This window comes from Pieris napi, chromosome 23 (assembly GCF_905475465.1).
Source record: "Pieris napi chromosome 23, ilPieNapi1.2, whole genome shotgun sequence".
NCBI classification, from domain to species: Eukaryota; Metazoa; Arthropoda; class Insecta; order Lepidoptera; family Pieridae; genus Pieris; species Pieris napi.
In genome coordinates this window covers 4,005,540-4,033,202 of record NC_062256.1, presented here as the reverse complement: position 1 = coordinate 4,033,202, position 27,663 = coordinate 4,005,540, and the positions used below count along the sequence as shown (strand labels likewise).

The 27,663-nt window shown below is 33.1% G+C and overlaps 2 protein-coding genes across 3 annotated transcripts in view; one reads left to right on the top strand and one right to left on the bottom strand.

Moving 5' to 3' along the window:
* The window catches only part of LOC125061419 (intersectin-2-like), a 32,711-nt gene extending 10,800 nt beyond the window's left edge, over nucleotides 1-21,911 (top strand). Inside the window, exons 14-27 of one of the 2 annotated variants that reach the window (XM_047666869.1) lie at nucleotides 457-534; nucleotides 1,648-1,834; nucleotides 2,116-2,193; nucleotides 2,683-2,783; nucleotides 4,594-4,657; nucleotides 5,760-5,858; nucleotides 7,035-7,097; nucleotides 7,820-7,952; nucleotides 8,443-8,587; nucleotides 16,590-16,771; nucleotides 17,851-17,986; nucleotides 18,776-18,865; nucleotides 19,867-19,975; nucleotides 21,549-21,911. In XM_047666869.1, coding sequence (XP_047522825.1) covers nucleotides 457-534; nucleotides 1,648-1,834; nucleotides 2,116-2,193; nucleotides 2,683-2,783; nucleotides 4,594-4,657; nucleotides 5,760-5,858; nucleotides 7,035-7,097; nucleotides 7,820-7,952; nucleotides 8,443-8,587; nucleotides 16,590-16,771; nucleotides 17,851-17,986; nucleotides 18,776-18,865; nucleotides 19,867-19,975; nucleotides 21,549-21,610 — 1,527 coding nt within the window. In that variant the 3' untranslated portion in view covers nucleotides 21,611-21,911. The remainder of the gene's footprint in view (nucleotides 1-456; nucleotides 535-1,647; nucleotides 1,835-2,115; nucleotides 2,194-2,682; nucleotides 2,784-4,593; nucleotides 4,658-5,759; nucleotides 5,859-7,034; nucleotides 7,098-7,819; nucleotides 7,953-8,442; nucleotides 8,588-16,589; nucleotides 16,772-17,850; nucleotides 17,987-18,775; nucleotides 18,866-19,866; nucleotides 19,976-21,548) is intronic. The other variant, XM_047666870.1, reaches the window with a different exon arrangement.
* A 2,174-nt stretch (nucleotides 21,912-24,085) lies between these two features.
* Nucleotides 24,086-26,660, bottom strand: LOC125061438 (LSM12 homolog A-like). Its single transcript, XM_047666904.1, has 3 exons — nucleotides 26,240-26,660; nucleotides 25,483-25,620; nucleotides 24,086-25,169 (listed from the first exon to the last, which is right to left on the bottom strand). The coding sequence occupies exons 1-3, from the start codon at nucleotides 26,540-26,542 to the stop codon at nucleotides 25,047-25,049; spliced, it is 564 nt and encodes a 187-aa protein (XP_047522860.1). The 5' UTR covers nucleotides 26,543-26,660; the 3' UTR covers nucleotides 24,086-25,046.
* Between the last annotated feature and the right edge of the window lie 1,003 nt (nucleotides 26,661-27,663).

Genomic DNA, 27,663 nt, shown 5'->3' with positions numbered 1-27,663 from the left:
TTTGCTTCAAAACTTACATTTTTATAAGCGAAGAAACGCTAAAAAATTTCGTTGTCTGTAAAGGACGATAATTTTACGTAATAACGTCATAAGAAAATATTGATAAATATTGCATATTTTTATGAATTGAATTGAATTGAATTATTATGACTAAATTATCATTATTTTGTATCATATAGTTAATTAAAAAAATTCGTTAAATTAACATATATTTGTACTCGTTAATTCAAATACATTTTTTTAATAATAAAAAAAAATATATGAGATTATATATCTAATCAAATATTTAAAATGCAAGAATTAATTTCCTATTTGCTGCAAGTAGTCTCGTCTTGACTGTCAAATATGTCAAACTTTATATCCAAAAATAGTTTGACAGCTGTGGCAATTTTGGATATATGGGCATTCGTTAAGGTGAATAAGGTCTTGAGAAATTGTACCTCATGTCTGTTTCAGGCAAAGGCATCAGAGGGCGCTGGTGATGACGGGAAGCTCAGTATGATGGAGGTCACTCTGAAACAACTCAGAGATAAGGTTTGTATTATATTGGAATAAATACAACGAAGCGTAATTATCTTTATATATATAATTCTTCTGTGAGTGTGTATGTCACTGAACTTCTCTCAAACGACTGGACCGATTTTGATGAAATTTTTGTGTGTGTTCAAGGGGATCTGGGAATAGTTTAGATTCACAAATCAGCCCGCCAGATGGCGCTGCAGTCGGTACTTTCATACTTTGCTTTACTAATTGCTTGAAATATCATGCAGGACAACGTCTGTCGGGTCCCCTAGTCTTTATATACTCTCATTCGGTTATATTCTAATTATGAAATGAAAAACAGACTTTTATTGGCATATTTTATTTACATACTTCTTTAAGAAAATTAAATTAAAGCATTATTCTCCGAACAAAACAATGCTTTAAAATATTTTTTAATTATTAAAGTACAATGTGTCCCGACCAAGGAGGTTTCAATTCAATTTAAGTACATATAATCTGTGGTGGGCTCGCTGCGCGCGCAACGCGCTGGTTCCGAGCCAATAGACCAATACCAGACTTTCCATTTTGTCGCTATTTCGTATATACGAATTTGAGTAATATTTTGTTGGATAAAACTTTAGTAGCAAAAATGTCAAGCAACGTCGACGATACTGATGAAAATTTAACTCCACCTGACATTCTAGAAACAGCTACGAAACTGACGAATAGTCTTTTGCCAGAAAACATCAAGAAAAGCGTACGACAAATGTTACCAAGGCTTTATGACTTGGAAACCTATAGCCATGAGATTAAATAAAGTAGTGTATGCTACTGCATATAATTAGGTATTAAAACACTCGTGTAATCTTATTTTGAAACAAAAAACTACACCCTTTTAATACCCTCTATTATATGACAGTTGCATAAACTACTATTATGCATATGTGTAAAAGCCACAAATTGTTAAAAAACATTTTGTCACCATTTATTGCATAGTAACAGGCATTCACAAAATATCGCAATAGCTATTTGAGATATACATGTTTTTATTCATAAAATAATTAGGCATTGTATATCAAAGTTATGTAAGATTTTCACCAATTTAATTCTATTCTTCACGACCGATTTGAATTTCCTTAAAAATAATGCATTTGGTATTCTCAGGTGGAAGCAGCCAAAGCCATAGTGGATTCCAAGCGGTCTGACCTGGACACCAATCAGAAACAGTTGGAGGAAGTCAACGCAAGGGTTGAGGAGCTGATAGAGAAGTGTGGTGCTGTTTGGCAACTCTATGAGGAGAAGAGGCAGAAGTATGAAACTGAAAGAAGTACTGCGCCCGCTGATAGCGCTGGTAAGAGAGTGAGATTTATAAATGCAATTATAGACTAAAGAAAGAAAAAAAAATTAAAAAAAGTACTTTTAAAAGCTTTACTTTCATACTTTGTTACACAAAAAAAACATGTTTCTACAGTTTAAAGTTAATGCAAAATATCAGTATGTCCCAAAATGTATATTGACAATACTGTTTATCAAATCAAAAGTTAAGTGCTTACATTGTTTGGTCCTTCGAGCCGGATAACAAAATCGATATTAAGAATAAATTTATTCATTTAATATAAATTGAATATTTAGATGCATGGGGTGCTTCTGAGGACGCGTGGGCCTCTGCCCCCACTACAGCTGACTGGGGCGACGCACCACCTACTTCAGGTACATTTTATTTTTTATACAAAAGCCAAACAAATAGTAAATATGAATATAGATATTGAGAAAATTTTCAATATGTTTTGCACTTCTTACCCTCATCTTATTTAATTTAATTTTTCATTAAAACCTTACCAGGAACAGATTGCTCTCAAATAAAAATGCCGCCCATTGCCTTTTTAATATTATAATTTGTACTGTGATTTGTAAGTGATAAATAAGTATTAAAATGAAACTGCTTTTGGTCGACTACAACCTATGCCGCCATTTGCATACAATAACAAAATACAGTCAACCAATCTCAACAGAGAAAATAAAAAGAAATCAACGTTTTTTCAACCAGTCTTTTAACACTTGTTATATTGATAAATTAAGCATTTATCAATTATTTTTGTATTGTTCTCTTTAATTAGAATCCTTGAAGAGATGTCTTTGTAGCGGTAAGTTTTGTGTGTAATGTTTTATCTTTGCAATAAAGACTAAATAAATGTTTAGGTATCGAGTCTGTGCCATCATCAGCGAGTGCAAGATGGCGGTGCGTGTATGAATTTTCGGCAAGAACTGTGGACGAACTCAGTTTGCAGCCTGGTGATTTGGTGAGTTTGCTCTCTATCTCTTATTTCTTACTCTTTTCCCCTCTCGTTCGTCATTATTATCTTCATTTGGCAATTTTAAACTTGGTGTGATTTTGAATCCGATTTATGAAATAATTAAAAATTCTGCGCGTGATCATATCTATGTTCACGCCATTAACATGTTTAGCGATTTTCACGCATTGTTATGAGTCTAATAGAAATAGGCTCGAAAAAAATTAAAAAACTCTGCTTTTATTAAAATACATATCTATACTACTACTATAAAGAAGAAAGAGTTATGTTATGTTTGTAAAGAATACACTCAAAATCCAGTGAATCAATTTTCATGACTTGTCTGGAACCTTTTGACGTGACAACGTCTTATAATTCGATGGAGCCGGTTGCACGCACGAAAAAACATGACGCATGCGGCGTTACCTCGCTCTGAGGTGTTCCATTTAAGGCTTGAGGTGCAAGCGAGAGCGCGGAACGAGCGACAAAGAGGCACAATCGGCTTCCGCGTTCGGCAGCGCTTTTGTTTAAAAAAATTACATAATTGTATTTATGCGTACAAATAAATGTAACTTGATCAATTCAATTGTGATTTCCATTTACCTCCCTTTCTATATCAATACAAAATATCTATCAAACAAATAAAATTTATTTTCTTTTGAAAAATGCAACCATTTCATCAGTATTTTCTTATGACGTTGTCACGTTCAACTATCGTCAGTAAACCGACTTTACAGACAACCGATTTTTTTAACAACTTTGAATATACCTGATTAAAATTAAGCGATCTTCACAACTTTTAGTTTCTGAGAAATTTGTGGAAATATACATATATTTTAGAAATTTAGTTGTACCTTTTAAATACTATATTATCCCTAAATAATTTGGCTTTAACATTTGCTCGAATGGTGAAAGAAAACATCGTGAGGAACCCGACATGTCTTAGACCCAAAAAGTCGGCGGCGTGTGTCAGGCACTGGAGACTGATCTATTGGATTTAAAAAATGATCATGAAACAGATACAGAAATCAGAGGTCCAGACCTAAAAAGGTTGTAGCGCCACTGATTTATTTTTTATTTAATATTGGCTTTATTAAATTACAAAATATTAAAAAATAATGTCCAGTCCAGTGTAAAGTAAATTTTATTGGATGTAAACGCAAATTTATGGCTGAAAAGCACTCGAATCGTCGAGATATTTAAGTAATGCAATAAAATTTATTTTAGTAGTATTCGCCTTAACCATATAAAACATATATCCTTGGTACCACGTTTGCACGATAATTTCGTAACGACGTACGACGATAAACTCGTACGTAGATTGTTCGATATTTTTTTAAGGGCTATATAAAACTGGTCATTATCCGGGTGGATACGATAATTTTAATGCCTGCCTGAATGTTTAAGCTTAGGTTTCCTAGAAAAGCGGTGCCGTTAACTAACGGCCGTCATTTTACAGTTGTTAATTACGGCCGTCTTTACTTTTTAACATAATGCAAAAAACAATAATTTTCGCTGGTCTAAGTCACGTTTCCACTCATTGTATTAATTAAATATGGGCACCGCTACACGCGAAAAACGTTTAACTAATGTTTATCATGCAAATGACAGCACCGCTATTTGAATTTACGGTGACACTCAACGTTCTCTAGGAAACCTACTCCGATGTTATTTTTATAGACAACGTATGGGTGACGTCACCCACCGCTACATTACGGCCGTTAGATAACGGCACCGCTTTTTTAGGAAACCTAAGCTTTACTGTTTTTAAATTGATATTATTCTTTAGTAATATTGACTAAAAATAATGTATTGGCAGGTGTTCGAAGCTGACGCTCCAAGAGGTGATGCTGAGCCCGGGTGGCGATGGGGTGCCGCTAGAGGTATATATACAAATTATCCATTTAGGCATAGAGCTCAGAATACTAAGTCTATTTCGTTTCCAACTTTCTGTGGCTTGTTTTTAAACACACACATTGGCGGAGAGTTTAATGCCAGTTCCTTTCGTCCGTTCTAATCCAATCCATGGGTCGGGTTGTCTCTCCCTAAAATATGGCGAGGGGGCCGATGGCTGGCCATGCGTCATACTCGTGAACGGGTGCTACTTGGGCTGACTGGTCGTACTTGAATTCGTGTATGCGGTGATGTTAGTTGTTTCGACTATATATTTGCATGTTGTTCCCAAGAGGATGTAAGTGCGTGCTCCTATTTCACCATGCCTCCTGCTGATAGAGGACAAATATTTTTATTTTATTATTATTTATTACTTAAGATGTCATGTGGAACATGGTGTAATGGTTGCAGCTCCTTACAAACGTTATGTAAAACAAAAAAACTTGACGATTAAAAAGAGTGGCAGAGAGTTTATTGCCAGTTCTTCTCTTCCGTTCTACGCCCTTTATTTGAGAACTGGCAGTAAATGTAAAATTGGAAGCATTTAATGTATATTTCTTTTTTGACGTTCATAAGTGTACATTGTGTTACCTACATTAATAAATGATTTTGACTTTGACCATTATAAAGACTGCTTTAGGACTAAAGTTGCACATTGTATTGTATTTTAAACCCTCCATCTTTTAGCCGATACCAACTCCGGGGAAATCAATACAGATAAAGCAACTTTCTCTACAGCTGTGATACTTTTTGACATCCAACATCTTTTGTCTTCAGTCACCGTGACCACGCACGCTGTAAAGCACGCGAAACATCGGATAAATTTAAAATTATGTTAAATAGTTGTAAATTTATAATAATACATAACTTCAATCCGGTTAAAAAGTTTTTTCTTTAAAGGACTAAAGTTTCCAAATTGTTTTATTAAATACTACTTTTAACATTTTTAACTGGCTAAAGTTTTCTGTTCAGTAACTTTTTACCCCACTATTGTGTCAGTTTACATTTACTTTGCATTCAATTTCTGAGAAGTAATTAAACAGAACACATGTTTATATTTGTTTTTGTAGTTTTAAAGTAATTGTAATACAGGTCAAACGGGCTGGTTCCCGGAATCATACGTTGAAGACTTGACTGCGGTGCCATCTTACGACCAAATTGAGCCTTTGGAGTCTAAAACGCAACTTGAAGGTACATTAAATTGAGCAACTCTATAGAAAAATATGTTTTCTAATTAGAGAGCGTTCAAGTATTACGTAACGTATTTTGGGAGGGGGGGGGGTCCTTGTAAAACGTTACGATGCAGGGCGGAGATTAAATTACGCGTTATTGTTAATATTTTTTTCGACTTACACCACATAATAGTAACTAGAGACACAAGGTGGTCACGAAACGTTTTACTATACTTGGGTACTGAATAACGTTACGGCGAGTAACATGGGGGGGGGGGGCTCGATAATCTCCAAAAATTGCGTTACATAATACTTAAACGCTCCCTTACCACTACTTAATTATTTAGAAAAACCTTATAGCGCACTTAACTATAATACAAAATATTTTTTAAATCGAAATGCCAAGTTTGGTTTACAGATTTAACAATAATATGAAGTCTGTACGTTAAAATCAGCTTGGATAGTGATATTACATGTTTAAAACACTTTATATCTTTTTTGAAAGAAATGAGAGGGAAATTGAATTAATTGAATAGTTTTGAAAAAAGTCGTGCAGGTAGCCGATAACTATAAATTACACCTCGCAAAAATATGGGTACACGATTTATATCTTTATATCTTTTTTGAAAGAAATGCGAGGGAAATTGAATTAATTGAATAGTTTTGAAAAAAGTCGTGCAGGTAGCCGAGAACTATAAATTACACCTCGCAAAAATATGGGTACACGATTTATATCTTTATATCTTTTTTTGAAAGAAATGCGAGGGAAATTGAATTAATTGAATAGTGTTGAAAAAAGTCGTGCAGGTAGCCGATAACTATAAATTACACCTCGCAAAGATGTGTACACGATTTTCGCATTTTTTTTTCTGAACCAGAATTGAACAAGTCAATAATTAATCATTGGTATTAAGAATACATAATAATCCAATGGCTCTAATAAATACTATGGGTTTTGGCCTCAAATTCAATCCATTTTTGTATCATTTTTATTTATAAACAGTCGCTCAGTTATGTCTGACACGTGATACATTTGATAGCCAGATTTCTCACGATGCTTGTCTTCACCGTATGAGCAGTTGCAGCGCACATACAACGAAAATTCCTTATATATTCATAAATGGTATATTTTTAAATTGAGTAGATTTACAAAGGACATATATTTCTCTTTATGATAAGATTGTAAATTAAATAGGTATAGCAGAAGTTCCGGAACCGGAGATTTCCACTGACTTGGGAGGAGCCATGCCACCTGTTGGTAAGTATATTTTTTATTTTATTTAAATACGATGTTAAACTCGTACCTATTTACTACTTTTTAAAATAACAAACTTTATTCGTTTAAAGAAAACACTTTTTTACCGGAAGTTATGTAGTACATATTATTATAAATTTACAATTATTTTACGTAATTTTAATTTTTTCTGACGTTTCGCGTGCTTTACAGCGTGCGTGGTCACGGTACATAACTTAAATCCGGTAAAAAAGTGTTTTCTTTTAATGTGGAAAAGTTACGTCAATAAAAGACACAACTTTATTCGATTAAATCATATTACAAAATTCGACTGTTATTTTGTAAGTTGTAACTTAATAAACTGAACTGTATGAAAATAAACCCAACGTACGGAATGAAACACCTCACAATTGTTAAAATACATACGTAATATAAAGATTCGTAATTGATTCAATACTATAAAATCTTCTTCAATAAAACTTTATCAAAAATACCATATCATAAACGGGATGGTATTGTTTTCCTACCATGTTTTACAGACGTACACCGCCATCTATTGATAAAATCAAATATTTAAAATAAAATATAAATAAATTTTATTTATAATTTCTTTTTAAAAATGAAGTGATCAATTTAGACATGCCCCAAAAAGTAATGATTGTGTTGTATTAAATAATAATATTGATTTCTTTATACTGAAATTTGCACATACAATTTATTTAATTATTATCACTTATATTTTTTAGAAGGTGGTGATTTCTATATAGCAGCCTATCCCTACGCATCTGGGGAACCAGGAGACCTAATATTTGAATCAGGAGAAAGAATAGAAGTAATAAGAAGAGATGGAGATTGGTGGACTGGCAGGATTGGGATACGGTGAGGTTTTATATTACGTCTTAGTTGCATGACTGAAAACGCAACATGCATAGATAATGCAAAACAGTGGCAGTACAACCTTTGAGGTCTGGGCCTCAGATTTTTGTATTTCGTGATCATTTTTTTCTAAAAAGCAAGTAGGTGATCAGCATTATTCACCCGAGTATGCAACTTAGATACGAATGCTACAACGATATGGAACAACTATACATTTATAGGTGTATTTAATACCAGAAAATTAATTACAACAACTTTTAAAGTTATACTTCTTTAGGCGCGTTATGAAAAATTGATGAGAGTGAAATTTTACGATGCGCGCGCATCGTGACACAAAATTAACAGAATGAAGTTGCTCACGGAAGATGCTACGGCATTGGACATTAATTATTTAAATAAAATACATATTAGGTTAATACTAAAATACAAAATTCTACGCGGTTTTATTTCCGTAATGTTATTTGTGTATATTAATAAAAAATCTTTCTTCCAGTACCGGTATATTCCCATCGAATTACGTAACCAAAGATACAACAACTGGAGATGCGATGTCGAGTATACCGGAAGCGAGAGAGCCGGAACCGGAGCCGCAACCGGAACCCAAACCGGAACCAGTGATAGAACCCGTTGTTGAACAGGTATTGTCCGGTTTTTCGAATCGTCCTATTTAGAGAATTTTTTAGTATGGAAATTGTGAAATTTATATATTTATAATAAATGATTTATGTACATTTTTTTTTGTTTTGTTTTCACAGCTTTTGATAAAAAGTCTTTTGTTTGGTAGCATTTTTTTCGATTTGAAGCAATTTTTTAATTTATTTATTGCATATATTAAAGTAATAGATATGTTGACTACAAAAGTAACCTTTCCATGTTGAATTAATAGAGAATTTAAAATTAATACAGAAATGGTAAATCTCAAATTTATATGATACCAAGCAGAAGATGTCATTTCATATGTTATGTTTTTTTTCGTTCATTTATTCATTCAATTTATATCAAAAGAAAATTAGTAATTTAATTGATATAAGTCCATATAAATAATTTGTATTTTGACTGAAAAAACTATGTCTTTTTTATATTGTGGATTTGTACCATTGCCAGTTTAGTCTCACTGTAGAATATGATAAAAAGTTATTGAAGTTCATATTTACATTAATTAGAATAAAATTTGTTGTTACGTAAAATACAGTTAGACTTAATAGGAACAAAATTATTGAAAGAGATGTGATCTGATATTTCGAGCGATGAAACTCTTTGTTAAAAAAAAGTGCGTGCGTACAAAGTACACATGTCAGAAGTGAAACTTCTTTGGCAAACTAATAATTGTATTAATAATTTTAAGTCTTGTTCATATTTATACAAATCTAAAACTTTAGATTTCCGAGACTTAGAGGGAGGGAAAATATTTTTTTTTTTTTTTTTTTTTATAAGTCTTTATCTTGCAATCAGTCAGCTAGACTATGAGCAGATGTGTTGAGAGCTGTTAGGCGTTCAAAGCAAAATCTCCATCGAGACTGCTCCTCTCTTTCAACTGTGTCTATCAAGACTTAGGATTTGTCGCCTTTTAAGCCTATTTATTAGGTCCGGTATGGTTAGTTGCGTGGCAAGCTTATTAGGATGCATTTCTAGCCTTTTTTTGTATTTCATACTCCAGGTCTTGATCTCCTCTTTGACAGTCCTGATTTTGAGGTGCTCATGAATTTCCGATGTTTTTATAAACCACGGACAGTTGGATATTTGTTTCAAAATGTAATTTTGAACCCTCTGTATGATACTTATGTTAGAGTCACACGCCGAACCCCATAGTTGAATCCCGTATGTCCAAATTGGTTTCAAGAGCATTTCGTAGATGAGTAGCTTATTATCTACTGACAGTTTGGAATTTCTGCCAAGAAGCCAGTAGAGTCCTCTGTATTTCAGGTTGATTTCTTCTCTCTTCTTCTGTATGTGTTGTTTCCATACGAGTCTCCTATCAAGGTGTATTCCCAAGTATTTTACACAGTTTTCTTGCGGAAGTTGTTGATTGCACAGAGTTACTGGCGGACAGTCTCCTCTACGGAGAGTGAAGGTTACATGAACAGATTTTGTCACACTAGTTTTTATTCTCCACTTTGAAAGCCAGGTTTCAATTTCTTGCAATCCAGTCTGTAGGAAGTCTGAAGCTTCGATTGGGCTATTACTACATGCCAGTACAGCAGTATCGTCTGCGAATGTTGCTAATGTGACGTGTTCGCTTTGTGGTAAATCACATGTGTAAATGGTATATAAGACTGGGCCCAGGACAGACCCCTGCGGTACTCCAGCTTTGATTGAGTGAAATGGCGATGTACAATCTTCTTCTCTTACTTGAAATATTCTTTCTGTTAGATAAGATTTAATGATGGGGAAGAATGTACAGGGTAGAAGAGTTTTTACTTTATACAAGAGACCTTTGTGCCATACTCTATCAAACGCCTGCTGCACGTCTAGGAAGGCAGAGGAGCAGTACTCCTTTCTCTCTAGTGCCTTCCTTATTACAGAGCAGATTCTATGGACTTGTTCCACAGTGCCATGCTGCTGGCGAAAACCAAACTGGTGGTCCGGGATTATGGCTCTTTGATGAATCTCCTCCAATAATCTGTGCTGTAGGACTGACTCAAAAAGTTTTGAAGTTACGGTTAGCAGACTAATCGGCCTGTAAGAGCTAAGTTCGTTCACTGGCTTCCCTACTTTAGGTATCATAATTACTTGTGAGACTCTCCACAGCGATGGAAAGTGTCCAGTTCTTATTATGCCATTAAATAAGATGGTAAGAAAAACTATGCCTTTTTTGGGAAGTTCCTTCAAGACTTTTTTGTCTATTAAATCAAACCCGGGAGCCTTTTTGTCCTCCAATTTTGAGATTGTTGCGACGACTTCTTTCGGCGTTGTAGGCCTAATCGGCAAATCAAGCTGGAAGTCTTGACTTAAGACCGAATCTATGAGGGAATCATCAGTGTCTGGGTCAGCTTCATTAGGCGTGAATACTTTTGCTAAGTGAACAGCGAAGGCATCAGCTTTTTCTTGTTTTGTCTTTGCCCAAGTGTTATTCTGCAATCGTAACGGCGGTTTGGGATCTATCGGTCTATTATAGTTCTTACAAGCTCGCCATAGAGAGTAGTTTGTAGCATTTGTTGCAGTTAAGGAATCTAGATAACATTCCATAGTTTTGTCCCTTGCATTTTTTATGGCAAGTTTAAGATCCTTGACTGCTTTGTTAAGAGCTCTTTTATCTACTGAAAGCCTGCTAGTGTGCCATACTCTTCGCAGTCTTCTTTTGTTCAGAATCAGTTCTTTTATTTCAAACGATATCTTATTTTGCCGTGGCCTGTTATTCAAGTGCTCTGGAGAGGTTTTCCAGCAGGCAGCTTGAACTGTTGTGGTGAAATGCTTTGTAGCTTCTTCGATATCCTCTTCTGTTTTAAGTGCTATTTTTAGGCTTAGATCTGTGTCAACTATTTCCCGGAAGCTATCCCAGTCTGTGTATTTGTTGTACAATGTTTGCCGAGCTTCTTTCTTAAGAATTGTGGTGCTCACTGTCAATATTACAGGAACATGGTTAGATGAGCTATCGAGGCATGACTCAACATTGAAGAAAAGTCGAGACAGCCCTGTTGTGATGAAGAAGTCTAGAACGTCTGGCAGTCTGTTCTGGTCTGTGGGCCAGTGTGTTGGTTCCGGAGTTGAGACAGTAGTTAGGAACTGTTTATCTACACTTTTCTTCAGCTCCCTTCCACGTGTAGTTATTAATCTAGAGCCCCAGTGCGAATGCTTCGCATTCCAGTCACCCCCAGCAATAAATCTGTACCCCAAGCTTACAAAGTAGTCGGAAAACTGTGCTTCACTTATTTTATGTTTTGGGGGACAATAAATTGATGATATATTAAAGTCTCCATTTCTGTCACTGACTGCTACTGTGGTAGCCTGGATATGTTCGGTACAGTAGTTTAGTAACACATGGTGTATAACAGTGGCTTTAATTATTACTGCTGTCCCGCCGTGAGCTGTACCGTCTGGATGATTTGTGGAATAGATCTTATATCCTTTAATTCTTATCGAGCTGCTGGTTGTCATATGTGTCTCTGAAATTAGGAGAATGTCTAGACTATGAAGACTGATCAATATTTCCACTTCATCGATGTTGGGTGCCAAGCCATTGATGTTCCATGTAGCTATTTTTAGTGCAGTCATTTTGTTAACTTAGTGACTAGTACTGCAATGAGTTCAAGTAATGTACTCATTTGCTGTAATACAGTATCAATCTTTTGGGATTGTTGTATAAACATTTGTTCAATGACTTTATAAGAGTCAGGTTGATGGATTGTATTATTTTGATATACCTTAGATCTGGCTGTATCGGCATACAATTTGTGCTCATGTGCTTTCCTCTGCTGCTGCATTGGTTCATTTTCCTCTTTATTCTGATTAGCAGAGGTTTTATTATCAGTTTCTTCCTTATCTTTTTGAGGTTTATACTCAAATTGCTTATGTTTACGTGGTAAGTGTTGCGTGGTTTTCCTTGATAGGATTTCCTTGTAAACCTCACAGCCTTTATAATTTGCTGGGTGGGGTCCTAAACACAACGCACATAAAGCAGGTGTATTGCGATCCACTTTTGTGCATTCCGAAGTTTTGTGCGGTCCAGCACACTTGACACAGCGATATGGTTTCATACAATAGTTTTTAGTATGTCCATATTGCTGACATCTTTGACATTGCACTACAGTGGACCTTTTTCTGGGTTCTTCAATAGTAACAGCTTGATGGTATATAAATCTAATATCCCTAGAAGCTCGATTATTAGGACCTTGAAGCAAATTTACAAAAAAGGTAGAAGTGGGTTTTTTGTCGGGACCAAATTTGGCATTAATAATCTCGCCTACTACTGTGTTGCCACTCTCTTCAATAGCCTCTTTGATAGCAGTAGTAGGAGTAGTGTGGTGAAGATTTCTTATAACGATCCTGTAGCATTTTTGGTCTTTTCTATTAAAAGTGTGTCCTATTAGTCCATGTTCTCGTATAACAGTTATTACCTTCTTGTATATCTCCAGGTTCACTGATAAAACTTTAAGTTGGTTTCTGCTAATAATCTTATAAGAGAAATTAGATCTATCTGTTGCAGTTTCTAGGAGTTCAGTGAGCTTATGAACATCCTCAATTCCGTACAAGATTATAGGGGGAGGTTTATTAGGTTTCTTGTCTTTTGCATCTCTCGCCCTATATTCCGGTTGATCTATGGGAAGTCCGCTAAAGCTATTTGTTGTTTTTATTAATTCGGGAGAAGGTGTGGAGGATAATTTTCTTTTTTTTGGATGGCGTAACATGGGTACTCTTTGCCAGTCTGGTGGTTTTGATATGTGGGAGCACTGGGTGACTATTTCTAAATCTGATTGCTGCATTTCAGCGTCCAGCTGAGAGGAGCTTTCTTTGGTGTGGGTGTTTGGTATGTTGCTCATAGACATACTCTTTGCCTGGCCTTTGGTAAATAATCCTGGCTGAAAGGCCTGCTGCACTAGTTTCTTCTTGTTTCCATAATCATTCCTATCTTTGTGATATTAGATATGACTCCCAGATTAAAGACATTTTTTTTATGTTATTATATATATATTTTTTTATTATTATTATTATTTTTTTTTTTTTTATTATTATTATTATTAATATTTTTTTTTTTTTTTTATGTTTTTATTATTATTATTTTTTTTTTGTCTTCTGGTATGCCTATTTGCTTCAATGATTCATCACAACTTTGGGGACACTGCCCTCTAGTAGCAAATGTTGATTTTTTTTTTTCTAGTATGTGCCCCTATTTGTGATATTCTTATTTAAAATTAAATATTTATTTAGTTTATAAAAATATTAAGAAAAAAAAAAAAAAAAAAAAATTGAAAGTTTCGGTCCACTTTATGACTCGAACCAGAACCCTATGAGGGCGTCGCCGGCACTGTAAGCGATTTGACTAAACGTCGTTATTGCATCCGCATGAAAATGTTGTACTGGTTACACGCGTCACAGTCACGGAATGAGTCAGAGTTCTACTAGTTTGTACCGTTACTTTTTATGCACAAATTAGTTCACGTCACATCACTACACTATTTAATATTTGTAAATATTTAAGTGTTGTTCTTTGTTTTTCGCTTCAGCACTACACATGCACACAAGCAGTTTGGGTATGCTTGATAATGAAATTTTGTTCGAAACGTTATACTCGGTTATAGTGCTGTGATTTACGCGGAATAACGTTTACACTATTTTATCTAGTAAAGTTACACCACTTTTTGTACTTTTCAATCGATATTAATAGTTTTATGATTTTTAAAACACAAACAATTGGGGACACGATACGAGATGTTTTGTTTGGTAGCATTTTTTTTCGATTTGAAGCAATTTTTTAATTTATTTATTGCATATATTAAAGTAATAGATATGTTGACTACAAAAGTAACCTTTCCATGTTGAATTAATAGAGAATTTAAAATTAATACAGAAATGGTAAATCTCAAATTTATATGATACCAAGCAGAAGATGTCATTTCATATGTTATGTTTTTTTTCGTTCATTTATTCATTCAATTTATATCAAAAGAAAATTAGTAATTTAATTGATATAAGTCCATATAAATAATTTGTATTTTGACTGAAAAAACTATGTCTTTTTTATATTGTGGATTTGTACCATTGCCAGTTTAGTCTCACTGTAGAATATGATAAAAAGTTATTGAAGTTCATATTTACATTAATTAGAATAAAATTTGTTGTTACGTAAAATACAGTTAGACTTAATAGGAACAAAATTATTGAAAGAGATGTGATCTGATATTTCGAGCGATGAAACTCTTTGTTAAAAAAAAGTGCGTGCGTACAAAGTACACATGTCAGAAGTGAAACTTCTTTGGCAAACTAATAATTGTATTAATAATTTTAAGTCTTGTTCATATTTATACAAATCTAAAACTTTAGATTTCCGAGACTTAGAGGGAGGGAAAATATTTAATATATAAAATGGATATTTTAGGAATATAATGAATTTAATTGTCATTAAAATATTAAAAGTGTCGAAAATTAATACAAAATTAAAAAAATATATATATTTATTTCTACGATAGTAAAAGCACGTGGCATTTTAATTTACAATTCGTTATTTGAGATTTCTATACTAATATTTCATAAATTTTTTTTACAACATTTTAATTTTAAAAATATAATTTCTACAAGGCATTTCGCCCTTCTCACTCTCTCTCTCAATCGCTCTCTCCCTTTTCTTCGACAAAAATGCTGCACATCTTGACGTTCCGTAAAAAATGTACCCTCATGCTCCTAAAGAAGTTTCACTTCAATAAATATAAGCCATTAATATAGATACATACATATATATAAAATTAAAATATTTCTTTCAATGCAACATCTAGCATACAACAGGACTAGCATTGTCCAATCTCTAAAAGTGGTTTTTAGATATAAGATTGCGTTTCGTCAATTATTATACAATTACGACTGGTTTTATATTTTAAATATGAGAGGAACCTAGTTTCATCATCGGACGTCGGGGCAGAATTCGAAATTCCACCTCGCCGTCCGTCGTTGCACATCTGAGCGTTTCAAAAACAACACCACTTAACCAGCTGCCCACTGAAGTATTTCCGAATCAATTTGAATTCCTTAAGGAAAGATCGTAGCAATTTTTAAAGGCATAACGCACTTGTTGGCCTTCTCGCAGTGTAAGTGTCCATGGGCGGCGATATTACTTAACATCAGGTAAGGCTCGCTTGCCCCTTGTTCTATAAAAATAATATGGGGGGTTATTTGTGGGGTTTAAATATTTAGTCATATTAAGAATAACAATATGAATTTAAAACAAGAAGAAACACTTTAAAGTCATTATTGAAATATGTATCGCTCTTGGAAGTAACAGAGTAAGGAATCCGGATTAGTTCCTAATAAGCAAGAAGGTAGATGATCCGGTTTCCTCACGATGTTTGTCTTTACTGTACGAGTAATACGATCATAGAGAAATGGTCTAAGATCCCGATATACAACGACCTTCACCGAGATGCTTATTTAATGAAACGTATTTTATATTTAATTTAATATGTCAATGAATATAATCCATATGGGTTGCCTAGCAAATTTCAGTCCAGAGTATGTTTAATTAATATTTTAAAAAAAAAATATTTTTTTAAACATTTCACCGGTATGATTATTAGATAAATTCTATACCAATCGAAAGTATGAAGCCCATAGAATATGCAAACGTTAGGTTGTTTTAATCAATTAATTATTTATGTGTATATTTTTTATGTGACACTAAAGTATATATACATCTTTAGTAAAGAAGAAGGTTATAGTGATACATATACCTACCCTGATTAAAAATATTGATTGAAAAAAATTACTACATGCAAATTATAAAAAACATATTTTTTTTTAAATATTAATTAAATATACTCTGGCCTGAAATTTGCTAGGCAACCCATATGGATTATATTCATTGACATATTAAATTAAATATAAAATACGTTTCATTAAATAAGCATCTCGGTGAAGGTCGTTATATATCGGGATCTTATACTAAAATAAAATTCTATATATGCACAGCCGTGATTTGAACTTTGTGTTTAACAGGAGCAAAAATCGTCGACTCCAATATGTTCGGAAGTGGCGAACATAACCGAGGCAAGTGCTGCGGCTGGTGGTCCCAGGCCCGCCTCAGCCGCTAGACGCACTTCCGAGTCCGGGCGGGACTCAGTCACCGGACGACGGACGAAGGAGGTCGCACAGGCTCTGGCTAATTATACTGCTACTAGGTAAGTTTTTAACCGACGCAATAAAGGAGGAATTTTGATCTGTATGTTTGTATTTCAGTGTGATAATCAATTTAGGCTTGTGCTATATTTCGTGGACAAATTTATCAGAAACTCAAAGTCATATCGGGATTATTAAAATAGTATTATACTCTGATTTTTAATTCCGTAAAATTCTGACAGCATCATTCTGACACTGTCATTTTTTGACATGTCAGTGATGGCAAACCTTTTTGAGTCTATACATACATTTTATTGTTAGTTAATGTATTCATTTTATTAAGCTTATTAAGCTCCACATTAAAAGTAACGGCAAAGTAAAGATAACATTTTTTTTAAAGTTTACTAAACCTGGAATTAGTATGCAGTGATGCCAGCTAAAGAATAACATAAAGTAATTAAAGTTTATTCGATATATTTATTTTTGTATTAGGTCACTTGAGTAAGTGAATATTTAGATTAACCTTTTTGTAGGTAAAACATAAAAATACATAGCATTTTTTTATTGCCCTCAAATAAGTCAAATTTGTCCCTTTTTCGACGGAGAACTTTTTTAGTAGCATCACTTATGAAATGTCGGAACTCTAAGGAATGAAAAATAAGAGTATAGATATATTTCAACTTAACGAACAGTCTAAGTTTCATCTAAATTGGTTTCGTTTTTATAATGGTATTTAAAATAGGTTTTAAATTTCTTTTATTAACATAATAACCTATACAGAAGTTTCAAGCAAAGTTAAAAAACTTTAACGACTTTATTACAATATTTACTTAGCTGGTACGTCGAGTCTTTCTTACTAAGTTTGCTGGCAAACACTAAAAACTTAGATAAGTTCTATTATTTTTATTTGATACAAGCAATAATTGTTCTAGGATTTGATAAAAAGGTATAAAGGTATATCTTACATAGTTATATTTAAGTAACATACAATGAATATATTCAAGATGACAAAGATAAATAACTTTTAACCAGAACGCGAATTAATTCGCTCGCTCGAATTATGTATTGGAATTGTTCCGTAAAATCTTGATTATATAATTGAATCTGTTACTTGCGAGCAAAAAATGTATTTTTTTTTCAGTACCGAACAACTATCCCTGACGAAAGGTCAACTATTGATAGTACGCAAAAAGGCAGATAGTGGCTGGTGGGAGGGAGAATTGCAGGCCAAAGGACGTAACCGACAGAGTGGATGGTTCCCTGCTAGTTATGTCAAGGTGAGGAGATTAAACTATCGTCCGTAAAAGCGTTAAGGGTAGAAGGGGTAACGGGAAATGGGCCAAAAGTTTTGTTATTTCGATATCAAAACGGCATTTCAATAGTTGTAGACCCTTAACGAGGTCAAATTTCGGAGTTGGTGTAGTGTAAATTAAGACTTATATATTCTAATTTTCATATGTTTTCATTATAATTTTATTCTTTGTTTTTTAATTAATTGACGTAAATATAATGAGAACCTTTGTAGCTCAATTACAAGGCTCTTTTAACGGTGAAATCGTCATGATCATAGAACAATGACGGATTAGATCTGACGGAATGACTTTTTATCGTATTTAGATACTACATTGACTAAATATTACGGCTATATTAAAAAAAAACCATGTGTTTTAAATATTAAATTAATCAGTCGGTAAAGTGACGGATTTGATAGAAACATGTGATTTTTCTAGGAAACTGTGTAATTTAATTTTATTATTTTTATTTTGTTTCAAAACAAACCCCTTTGTTTGCTTGTATGCCAATTTTCATAGTAACAGAATATGAATTAAAATAGTTATGACAAAAACTTTGCTTATATTATTTTGAAATGGCTGCCCTGTAAAGTTTACTATATGTCAGATCCGTCACTATTCTACGACTATGACGAAATAATCGTTAGCAGGCTAAAATCCTACTTCCTTTTAAACAATGAGACGTCCTCATAATATGTATATTTTATTGAAACGATTGAAAAACTCTACCATCTATTAACTTTCATATTAATAAGCTTTTAAAATCTTTTTCAGGTGTTACAGTCGAGCGGTCGTACGTCAGGACGCACAACGCCCGTTTCGTCAAAGATGGACGCGTTACCCTCTGAGACTGTCATTGATAAGGTATGCCCCAGTTGGATAATTATTTTTGGGAATTTTTGATGATATTAAAAATTAATTTTATTCGAAAAAAAAACAGTAACAGAAAAAAATCGTCAACTTATTATTATATATGTCGGAATGGCGCTGGTATCGACTGCTCAACATAAATATTAATGGCTATGAAATTACTACAGACTATCAAATAGTCGTTAATTTGTAGAATAAACTAAAATTTTGACTATTGGTGCGCTCACGACCGCTGATTTCCCCATTCCACTTGATTGTGAATGTTACTGTCGTTAACTCAAGTGGAATGGATTATGGAGCGTTTCGGGCGTTCATGTAAATATTACAAATGTCAAGTTTGAAAATAGTAGAATTGTAAGGAGGTTAGGTAATCATAAACAATAAGTTTTAATATTTGTGACTTAAATTTATTTATGTTAAAAGTGAAGTATAATTGAATATTTTATAAATAATTTTGGTGAAGTTATCAAACAACTTAAGTTTAAATATAATGTATAAATAGCTGTTGAATATAAACTTAAATTAATTGTATTAAACTTATATTGCATAATTATATTTACCTCTTTCTGCACGAGCAGTTTCAGCTTCAGAAACGATAGCTTCTACTACAATTTCTCTTTCAGAATCATATAATGTTATTTTTCTTGTCGCCATCTTTAAGCTTTGAATATCATATTTCAAAAATTGCGCCGAATTATTCTCAACGTTCACTTTGACCCACCTCTAGATGGGTCGTTGTGAGCCTTGCGTGAGCATTAGTCATGACGTCATGAGTGACGTTTTCGCCGTGACCACAACGACCGCGGTCGGTATGTGGAATGGCTAAAGGAGAATTTTGATCGTCGTGAGCGCTTAGTGGAACACACCATATAAGTAACTTCAGGGTGTTGGTTTTTTGTGACAGGGCGCGCGCATCGTAAAAAAATACTCTCATCATTTTTCCCTAACGCGCAAAAAAAATATAACTTCAAAAAATATTTTTGTTGATAATTTAGGTGATGGCGTTATACCCATATACGGCACAAAACGCGGACGAACTGAGCTTCGAGAAAGACGACATCATAGCTGTCACCGACCGCAGTCAGGATCCCGCTTGGTGGCAAGGTATATTTATTTATTAGATACTTCATTGCAAAATTAAATTCTTTTATAATAATTATATAAAAACGAGGACCTTACCTAACGTGATCGGACTGTGAACGTAACGGTGACTATACCTTTTTCGAATTACGTGGCCCGGTGTCCCCGAAATGTACACAAAATTGTCCCGTTTTCAGAAAGCGCGCGAAAATTTAAGCAGCTATATATATACAGTAGAACCTCGTTAAGTCGAACCTCGATAAGTCAAAAACCTCCTCTCGAAAAAATGTTTTGTTCCCTTCCCTTAAAACACCAAAACCTCCATTACTTGAAATCTTGACCCTCTGTTAATCGAAATAATCACCGAGTCCCTCCAAGCCATTTTGGTACATATTTTCACTCTATATCTCGAAAAATTAAATTTGACCTCTGTATCTCGAACATAGGAACGTTTTATTTTACAACCTTTACAACTTGATCATTTGGAATTTATTATCTCTATTGTTAGAACAAAAATAAGTTACCGGCTTTAAGAACTTGCCGACAATGTGAGTACACTATTGTTAGAAAACATTTTAGGAGTATACAATAATAAATTTATGACTCATGGAAACACGTGTTTGCTTGCTTTGGGTCAGGTGTTCAATTTTTCAAACTCTTTATGTCGAATCAAAATCCGCCTAAGTCGAAATCCTCCATAAGTTGAAAACTCTATAACTCGAATTTTTTGGCGTCTCCCTTGATGTTCGACTTATAGAGGTTCTACTGTATATAATATATAGAAAACGTATAAAAAACAGCTATATTAAAACAAATTTGTTCTTCTGATAAATATAACTAAACATTTTGGTAGGTACCTATATTTTGCGATTCGTAATCTTTTTTCTAAAGAAATAACTTAAAAAAAATATTTTTTTTCATTAGCTACTACAAATAATATTTGACCTAAACTAAACCCGTTAAAAATTAATGTCCCGTTTTGATTCAAAGAATAAATGGTCACTTTAACCTTACCTAAGAAATCCTATCTGCTACTTCGAATGGTCCAGTGAATAGGCTGTCTCGCTCTTTCAACTTTATTACTAACATCGATGAAATTTTTAATGTGAAGCACCGCACTTAATAAAATGGATACATTAACTAACAGTAAAATGTATGTATAGACTCAGATGTCCAGACTCGTATTGAAATTTAAAAATGTGCCCGGCCAAAGGTTTGTCATCGCTGACATGTCAAAAAATGATAGCTGTCAGAATTCTACGGAATTAAAAATCAGAGTATACATATGTAATTAAATGATATTTTGATTAAATATTTTTTACTACAAGCAATACCGTCTTCACCATAAGGGCACACGGGTGCCCCCCATTTTCAGGGGGCCCCGAAGGACCGACAATTTCTACATAATATATCATACTGTATTGGATCACCTATAATAAATGGTTATACTTAGTATTTTTTTTTAAATTATAATTAGCTTTTTTTTACTTTCCAAAAGGGCCCCAAATTCTTGTGTGGTTTAAGACGGCCCTGACTACAAGAAATGTATTGCTATACATTGAATAATAGGTATTTTCATACTATTTTTTTTTTTCAGGTGAACTCCGCGGTATGACAGGTCTCTTCCCAAGCAACTATGTCACTAAATTAGTTAACTAAATATTTAAACGTTGTAGTTACGCTTTTTAAGTGTTTACAGTAGACCATCGAAGTGACCTTGGCTAAGGCTGGAAATCATGTTTATGGTCCACTGTCTTCACTCCAAAGTTAAGTATAATTAAATCATGAACAAGCTTAATGTTTTGTCTATCACTAGAACTAAGGGTGGCAACATTCCATTTTGATCATTTTATTCTAATTTTAAAATTAATTTATTGATGTCATTTTTAATCATTTTAAATATTGCCGCCTTGTTTAACGAAGAATAAAACCATAAAATATAGAATTGTCTTCCGTTCCCAAGTGCATTTTTTTCGGATTGACAGTCATTGTTTTTATTTTTTAAGTGTGACCACCCACAAATACCAAATTGGTAGAATGTAGTATTACCATGTACAAGTATATCATTGTTATTTACTGTTGTCGTGTAGAATTAAATTTATGAATCAAATATTTCTTTTATTTGTGCACCTATAGACCCCTTTCGGCCTTGTAGCGACACCTAGTCTTTAGCTAAGGATATATACAACGCAATCTTAGCCATTTGTGATTTCGGGCCAGTCTGGGAGACTGGCTGAGGATTGTCGATCTTTAAATCGAATGAAGAGCAGCACCGTCCTTCCCCCACGCCTTATTATAAAACATGGTTTTAAGTTCGGATATTTCCATATCAAAAGTATGAAATCATGGTAATCATCCTAGTAGAGATGGGTAGAATTAGATAGAGTAGCGTTGAGTACATAAGAGTTGGGTAAAGTAGAATGGAGTTGGGTAGAGAATAAGGTATTGTATTAATAATTAATAGGACGCAGATACATGAAATTGTGAGCGAGAATTAACACGTTCTCTGTTGAGATGTGACTGTGTTTAATAAAAACCATGGTACTTATCTCCATGAAATATCGGCAATTATTTTAATACATATGATATATAACAAAATTAATCAAGTCGACAAAGAAAGAGTTTTCATTATAACATTTCATCGTATTCTTCCGTACCAAAATTAATATTATTGTATTCCCCCATTTAATAACAAATTCAAAACCCTTAATTATGATTTAATATAAGTACATAAACCGTGTTTAAATAATGTTTGCAAAGCGTATTTAAGAGCCTTTGCAAATAAACATACAAAATACATCTCGTCATCATGTTTATCATAAACCACTGCATCCATTCATCCTAAATCTGAAACCGTTTCATTTCTCAACATATGTTAATCAAGTTTTGGATTTTTCATGAGAAACTACCCTGAAAACTATCCCTCTGATTACAAAATCCTATTCTTTGGGTCCTATTCGGATCCTATCCACATAGGTCGACGGACCAATTCTTGAAAAAATATTAACAGAATATAATTTATATAAAAGGCACAATTACGACTCCACTACTCCAGAAACCCGTGAATGTTTTTGGAACCATAAAATCAGTGTATTATTTTGTAAGTATTTGTTTAGTGAATAAACAAAATACAGAGTATACAATAATATTATACGGACACACCTATTCACTAACTCATACACTTACGCATACTTAAGATCTTACACGATGTTTTGTTTAATTAAATTTAACTACTAGACTACTTTTACTTAAAATTAATTTCATATAAATCTTATTGAAGTGAAACTTCTAATGCGACTTCCAACAAGATTTTGCTTTAAACGTTTGACGTTTCCTGGGGAGGGAGAATAGAAAGAGACAGCAAGAGTGAATGCTTCCTATTTTCATTTCCACATTACGAAGTTTCACTTTTTCCGCGCGGAGGGACTCCACGCGCTATTTTATTTATTTTGTTTTAAACATGCACCATGTACCACGGAAGAACTGTTATCTGGTCACCCACAACACAGGAGCCTTCTGCTCAGCTCTCTAGTGTAGGGCCTAGCATTAGGTCAATTTTGTCACAACAGTTTTAGTCATAGTCTGACAGTTTGAGTAATTTATGCGGCCTACCCAAATGTCTTTTCTTTGGTATTGTTCGTCGAATCGTTAAGCTCCTTAAGTTTTGAGTTGAGCTGCACGATTACTGACAACTGCGTGCACTAACTTGACAGGTCCACTCGATCTGTGTGGTTCTTTCCTCAAAAGACCATTTCAGACTGCAATCTACATGGTCTTCACATGATCTGACCAACATTATGTCTGGACTTTAAAAGAGACTGTGACCTCTGAGTTTGTTTCGGCGTTTCTTCTCAGAGTAGTCAGATATGAAACGTCGAACTCATCTAGTTTAACAAAAAATATGCTTGACGTGTAAGCGTTTGTAGAAACCTAGTTACAGAAAATAAATCATTTATCATTTACAACCATATTTTGTTATGAATAAAGTTTAAATAAATAAAATAAAACAAAATCTGCAGTGACCCGCATTATCATGATTTAATATTGCTTGAGAATTACATCATGCTTGGTTGATCTGGTCCTGGTTTCGAAAAAAAATAGGATGTAGGGAATGTATATAAAATAAAGAGTTAGTGTAGTAATAAATATTTACATTTATTTGTGTTTAACATTTCACGGAACTTATATATAAGATAAAAGTTTTAAAATAATTTTATTTTTGCGTACATTTTTTGATACTACCGTCGCCAGGACTCGATGGAAAATAACATTCTATATTTAAACGAAATATCCTAAATACGGCCTTTGTCTTGCTAAGTCGTGGTGAACCCATTGAATCGAATCTACTAATAGTTACCGAAATTATAATTGATGCACAATTTATACATCCCTATTTATACATCCATGACTACCATCTCTCGTAAAATAATATAAACTGGGTTATTCTGTAACTTATACAATGTTTTTAATAATTAATCCAATATATAGGTAATAATAATTTTAGATAAATTAAAATATTTTTGCAAACTGCTCTACGACTCAGCAAGTCAAAGGTTTTTACAAAACATATTAACAAAATTTTGATTTGTTCCGTAAAACATCTTTGGAAAATAAGTCTTTTGTAACTATAAAAACTACAATGAAATTAGCATGTTACATTCGTCTATTCATTTGCAATTTTCTGCTTTCTTAAAGTTACAAAAGATCCAGTTCCGACAGTTTTACACAATTATTTTCTTTAAATTTTTATGAAGGAAAAGAAACAGTATGATCATTATTTATTTATAATGTTAAATAAAACTTTTGAGAGGTTCAGTTCAGAAACCATACTTCATTAACGTTTAAAACATAGGCTTCATAATAAAAACCGTAAATCAATTAAAAACATAAATAAAGACTAAACACAAAGAACTATGCTTTAATCTACATGTTCAAAGCTACTAAAAATTTTCATGCGATACATCTTAAAAAAAAGATTGTATTCTATCTTTTTTACTTGATGAATTTAAATTAAATGTTTTTTTTTTAAATATTAAAATTAGATCTGTTCTTCATATTTGTATAAAACTGTCAAAATATTCCAGATATTACTAGATTATTGGTTGACTGTGGGGACTGTGGATTCTGTACGCGCTTGTTGTTCGCGCCAGTGACGCTCCACAAATTTTCTTATGTAATTGTATGATTTGGAATCTGTTTCACCTATCACATTGTCTACCTGTGAAAAAATTACATTAACCATTATACCTTTTCTCGATATTAAGAAGTTTGTTTCATGTAATAAATCATATATTTTTTAACATTCATAAGAAATATTTATTTTCAAGCTATATATTTTATCCTTTATAGAAGTTACTAAACCAAATAACCAAATGTAATCCAATTATAGCAAAAAGTTAAAAGAGTTATTACTATTTGAAGGTTTTTGATTTTATTAAACTTATCAAAAAAAATATAAACATAATGTTGTATAGATTGTGAATTATAGTTATCGGTAAAATACATTATTTCTTTGTTAAAAGTATACTTACTTTATATGGTGGTGTGATGGTGACTTGATTGTAGACTCTGATACTCTGGCCTGACCATGACACATCTTCTATAACTCTAGCAATCGCCATAAAGAGACGCTGGCCTTCTGGATCTAGACATGCTGATAGAGCAGATACCTATAATAAAATATTAAATTGAAAAATGCCTGAAATTAATTGTTAAAAACAATCACAACCAGAATTCATTCTCTTTTACTTTTTGTAAGTGAATTTAATCGTAGTAGATCTTATTGTCTGGCAATCATTTTACAATTATTCGCTATCATTAAAAAATAATGTATTAATTTTAAAATCTCTTACATCTACAGAGCTTAGTACTTTCTTTTAAAAAGATTAACCTATATAAAAGACAAAAACATTGTTATGAAGACTTACAAAATATATATATTATAACATATATATTATGTCTACTAGTATCATGTAAACTTGCAAGCAAAGAATACTTTGCTATTATATTTAAAAGATTAATATATTTTTCTAGGTGTACAGCAATACTGGCATTGCACCTTTGATGAATATTCCTGGTTCCAAGTTTATGAAAGTCTAAGTCTATGAGAGCTTACTCCAACTACTTCTGTCATTACAGCTTACAAAAACTAATAACTATCATCAGTGACAGGGTTAATAAACTTTTGTCATAACATAGGTAATCAGACATTCTAGTTGACGAATTGAAGCTTGTATTATAAGGTCCAGAAAGATAATTTATTTGATGATTTATGGAAAAGCCACTCACCAGCCTTCGTTTATTATCTATCGCGTTTCGAACTCTTGTGTTTAACCTATGAAGATTCAGCGACGGTGGTGGGTCGGGCACTGTAGTCACTTCCTTTTTTACCTGAACATCGCTAACGAGCGACAAATTTACGACATTAACATCGTGGCGCTTAGGATTACCACTCGATGATGGACATTTTAAAATAAGCATTTTAGTTTGTGGGTCAAATGCAAGCACTTCTCCTTCGATATGTTCATTGTAACACGTTCTGGTAGCCACTATACTGCCGATTGTGAAGCAGTCAGACACGACTGTCGACATTTTTACGTTTGTTGAATTCTTTTTAATATTTGTAAATTGTTTTGCTGTGATTTCTATTTTCCTAATTTAATCCGCCATGGAAATTGGAATGGTAACAGAATTTGGAAAGTGACAAATGACTTTTGTATGCCACAGTCCATACCATAGAATAGAATAAAGTACTCAGAATCAGATATAGTGCGTTTTCCAATTACAGAGCATAATGCGACTCAGTGCCGCACAATGCCGCATTTTGCTGAAGCTTAATTGGAACGTGAATTAGTTTTCAAATGCATCAGCAGAGTGCGCTAAGTCAGTGTTGAAAAAAAAAATGTTCTGAATATAGTTAGCAACCTCATTAATGTATAAATAATGTGTTAAACAATAATAATTGGTTGAAAACTATTTACGCTTATTTTAATAATCAAATTATTTCATTATGTTAATGATTATTATTTTTTACTGAAATAAGAGAAAACCTTTAAAGAATATAAGGTTTTAACAAGCTAAATTACCAGTAAAATATTTAGTTTCATGTAAGAAGTTTACATAATTTACGTTTTGAGTAATTTTTTAAAATGATTTCTAAAAAAATTATATAAGTACTTTTTCAAAACCATTGCAATGTTTACAAAAGTATAATCCTGTAAAATAAATTTGTTTACAGATCCGAATTTTTAAATGAAATTGTATTCATATTTTAAATGTGGAATATAAAAAAAGTAACTATTTATACCTTCATCCATACTTATATTTTTTTAGCAGTTTGAAATAACTTTAATTATTTTCAAAATCTACGACGAAACGAAAGCCTTACAAATTTTTCAACAATAAATAGTATTTAGTATGTACTAACGAAAATGTCGATAAATGCCAACTTAAAGAAAAACACTGGTCAATTTTCTGTCACTGTGTTGGTATTGATTGCGAGAAGCACGCGAGAGCATTAGTTTTGAGAGTGCTCAATTATGCGAAGCGTTGCTGTAGTTGGAACATTCAACGTTGAGCATTATGCCGCATAATGCGCTCTAGTGCTGTAATTGGAAAACGCACTTATTCACTCTCACAGTATATAATATATTCTTATTGAAAGTCGTATACTCTTGCTATATTTTTTTCTGGCAACACATGAATATTGAAGC

Bases quoted from the DNA above. Each gene is read 5' to 3' on its own strand.
- LOC125061438 (XM_047666904.1), bottom strand. From the start codon at position 26,542: ATGTCGACAGTCGTGTCTGACTGCTTCACAATCGGCAGTATAGTGGCT. The intron at 25,621-26,239 runs GTGAGTGGCTTT...ATTTTATTATAG, and splicing joins TAGATAATAAACGAAGGCTG to GTATCTGCTCTATCAGCATG. The intron at 25,170-25,482 runs GTAAGTATACTT...ATTTTTTCACAG, and splicing joins CCATCACACCACCATATAAA to GTAGACAATGTGATAGGTGA.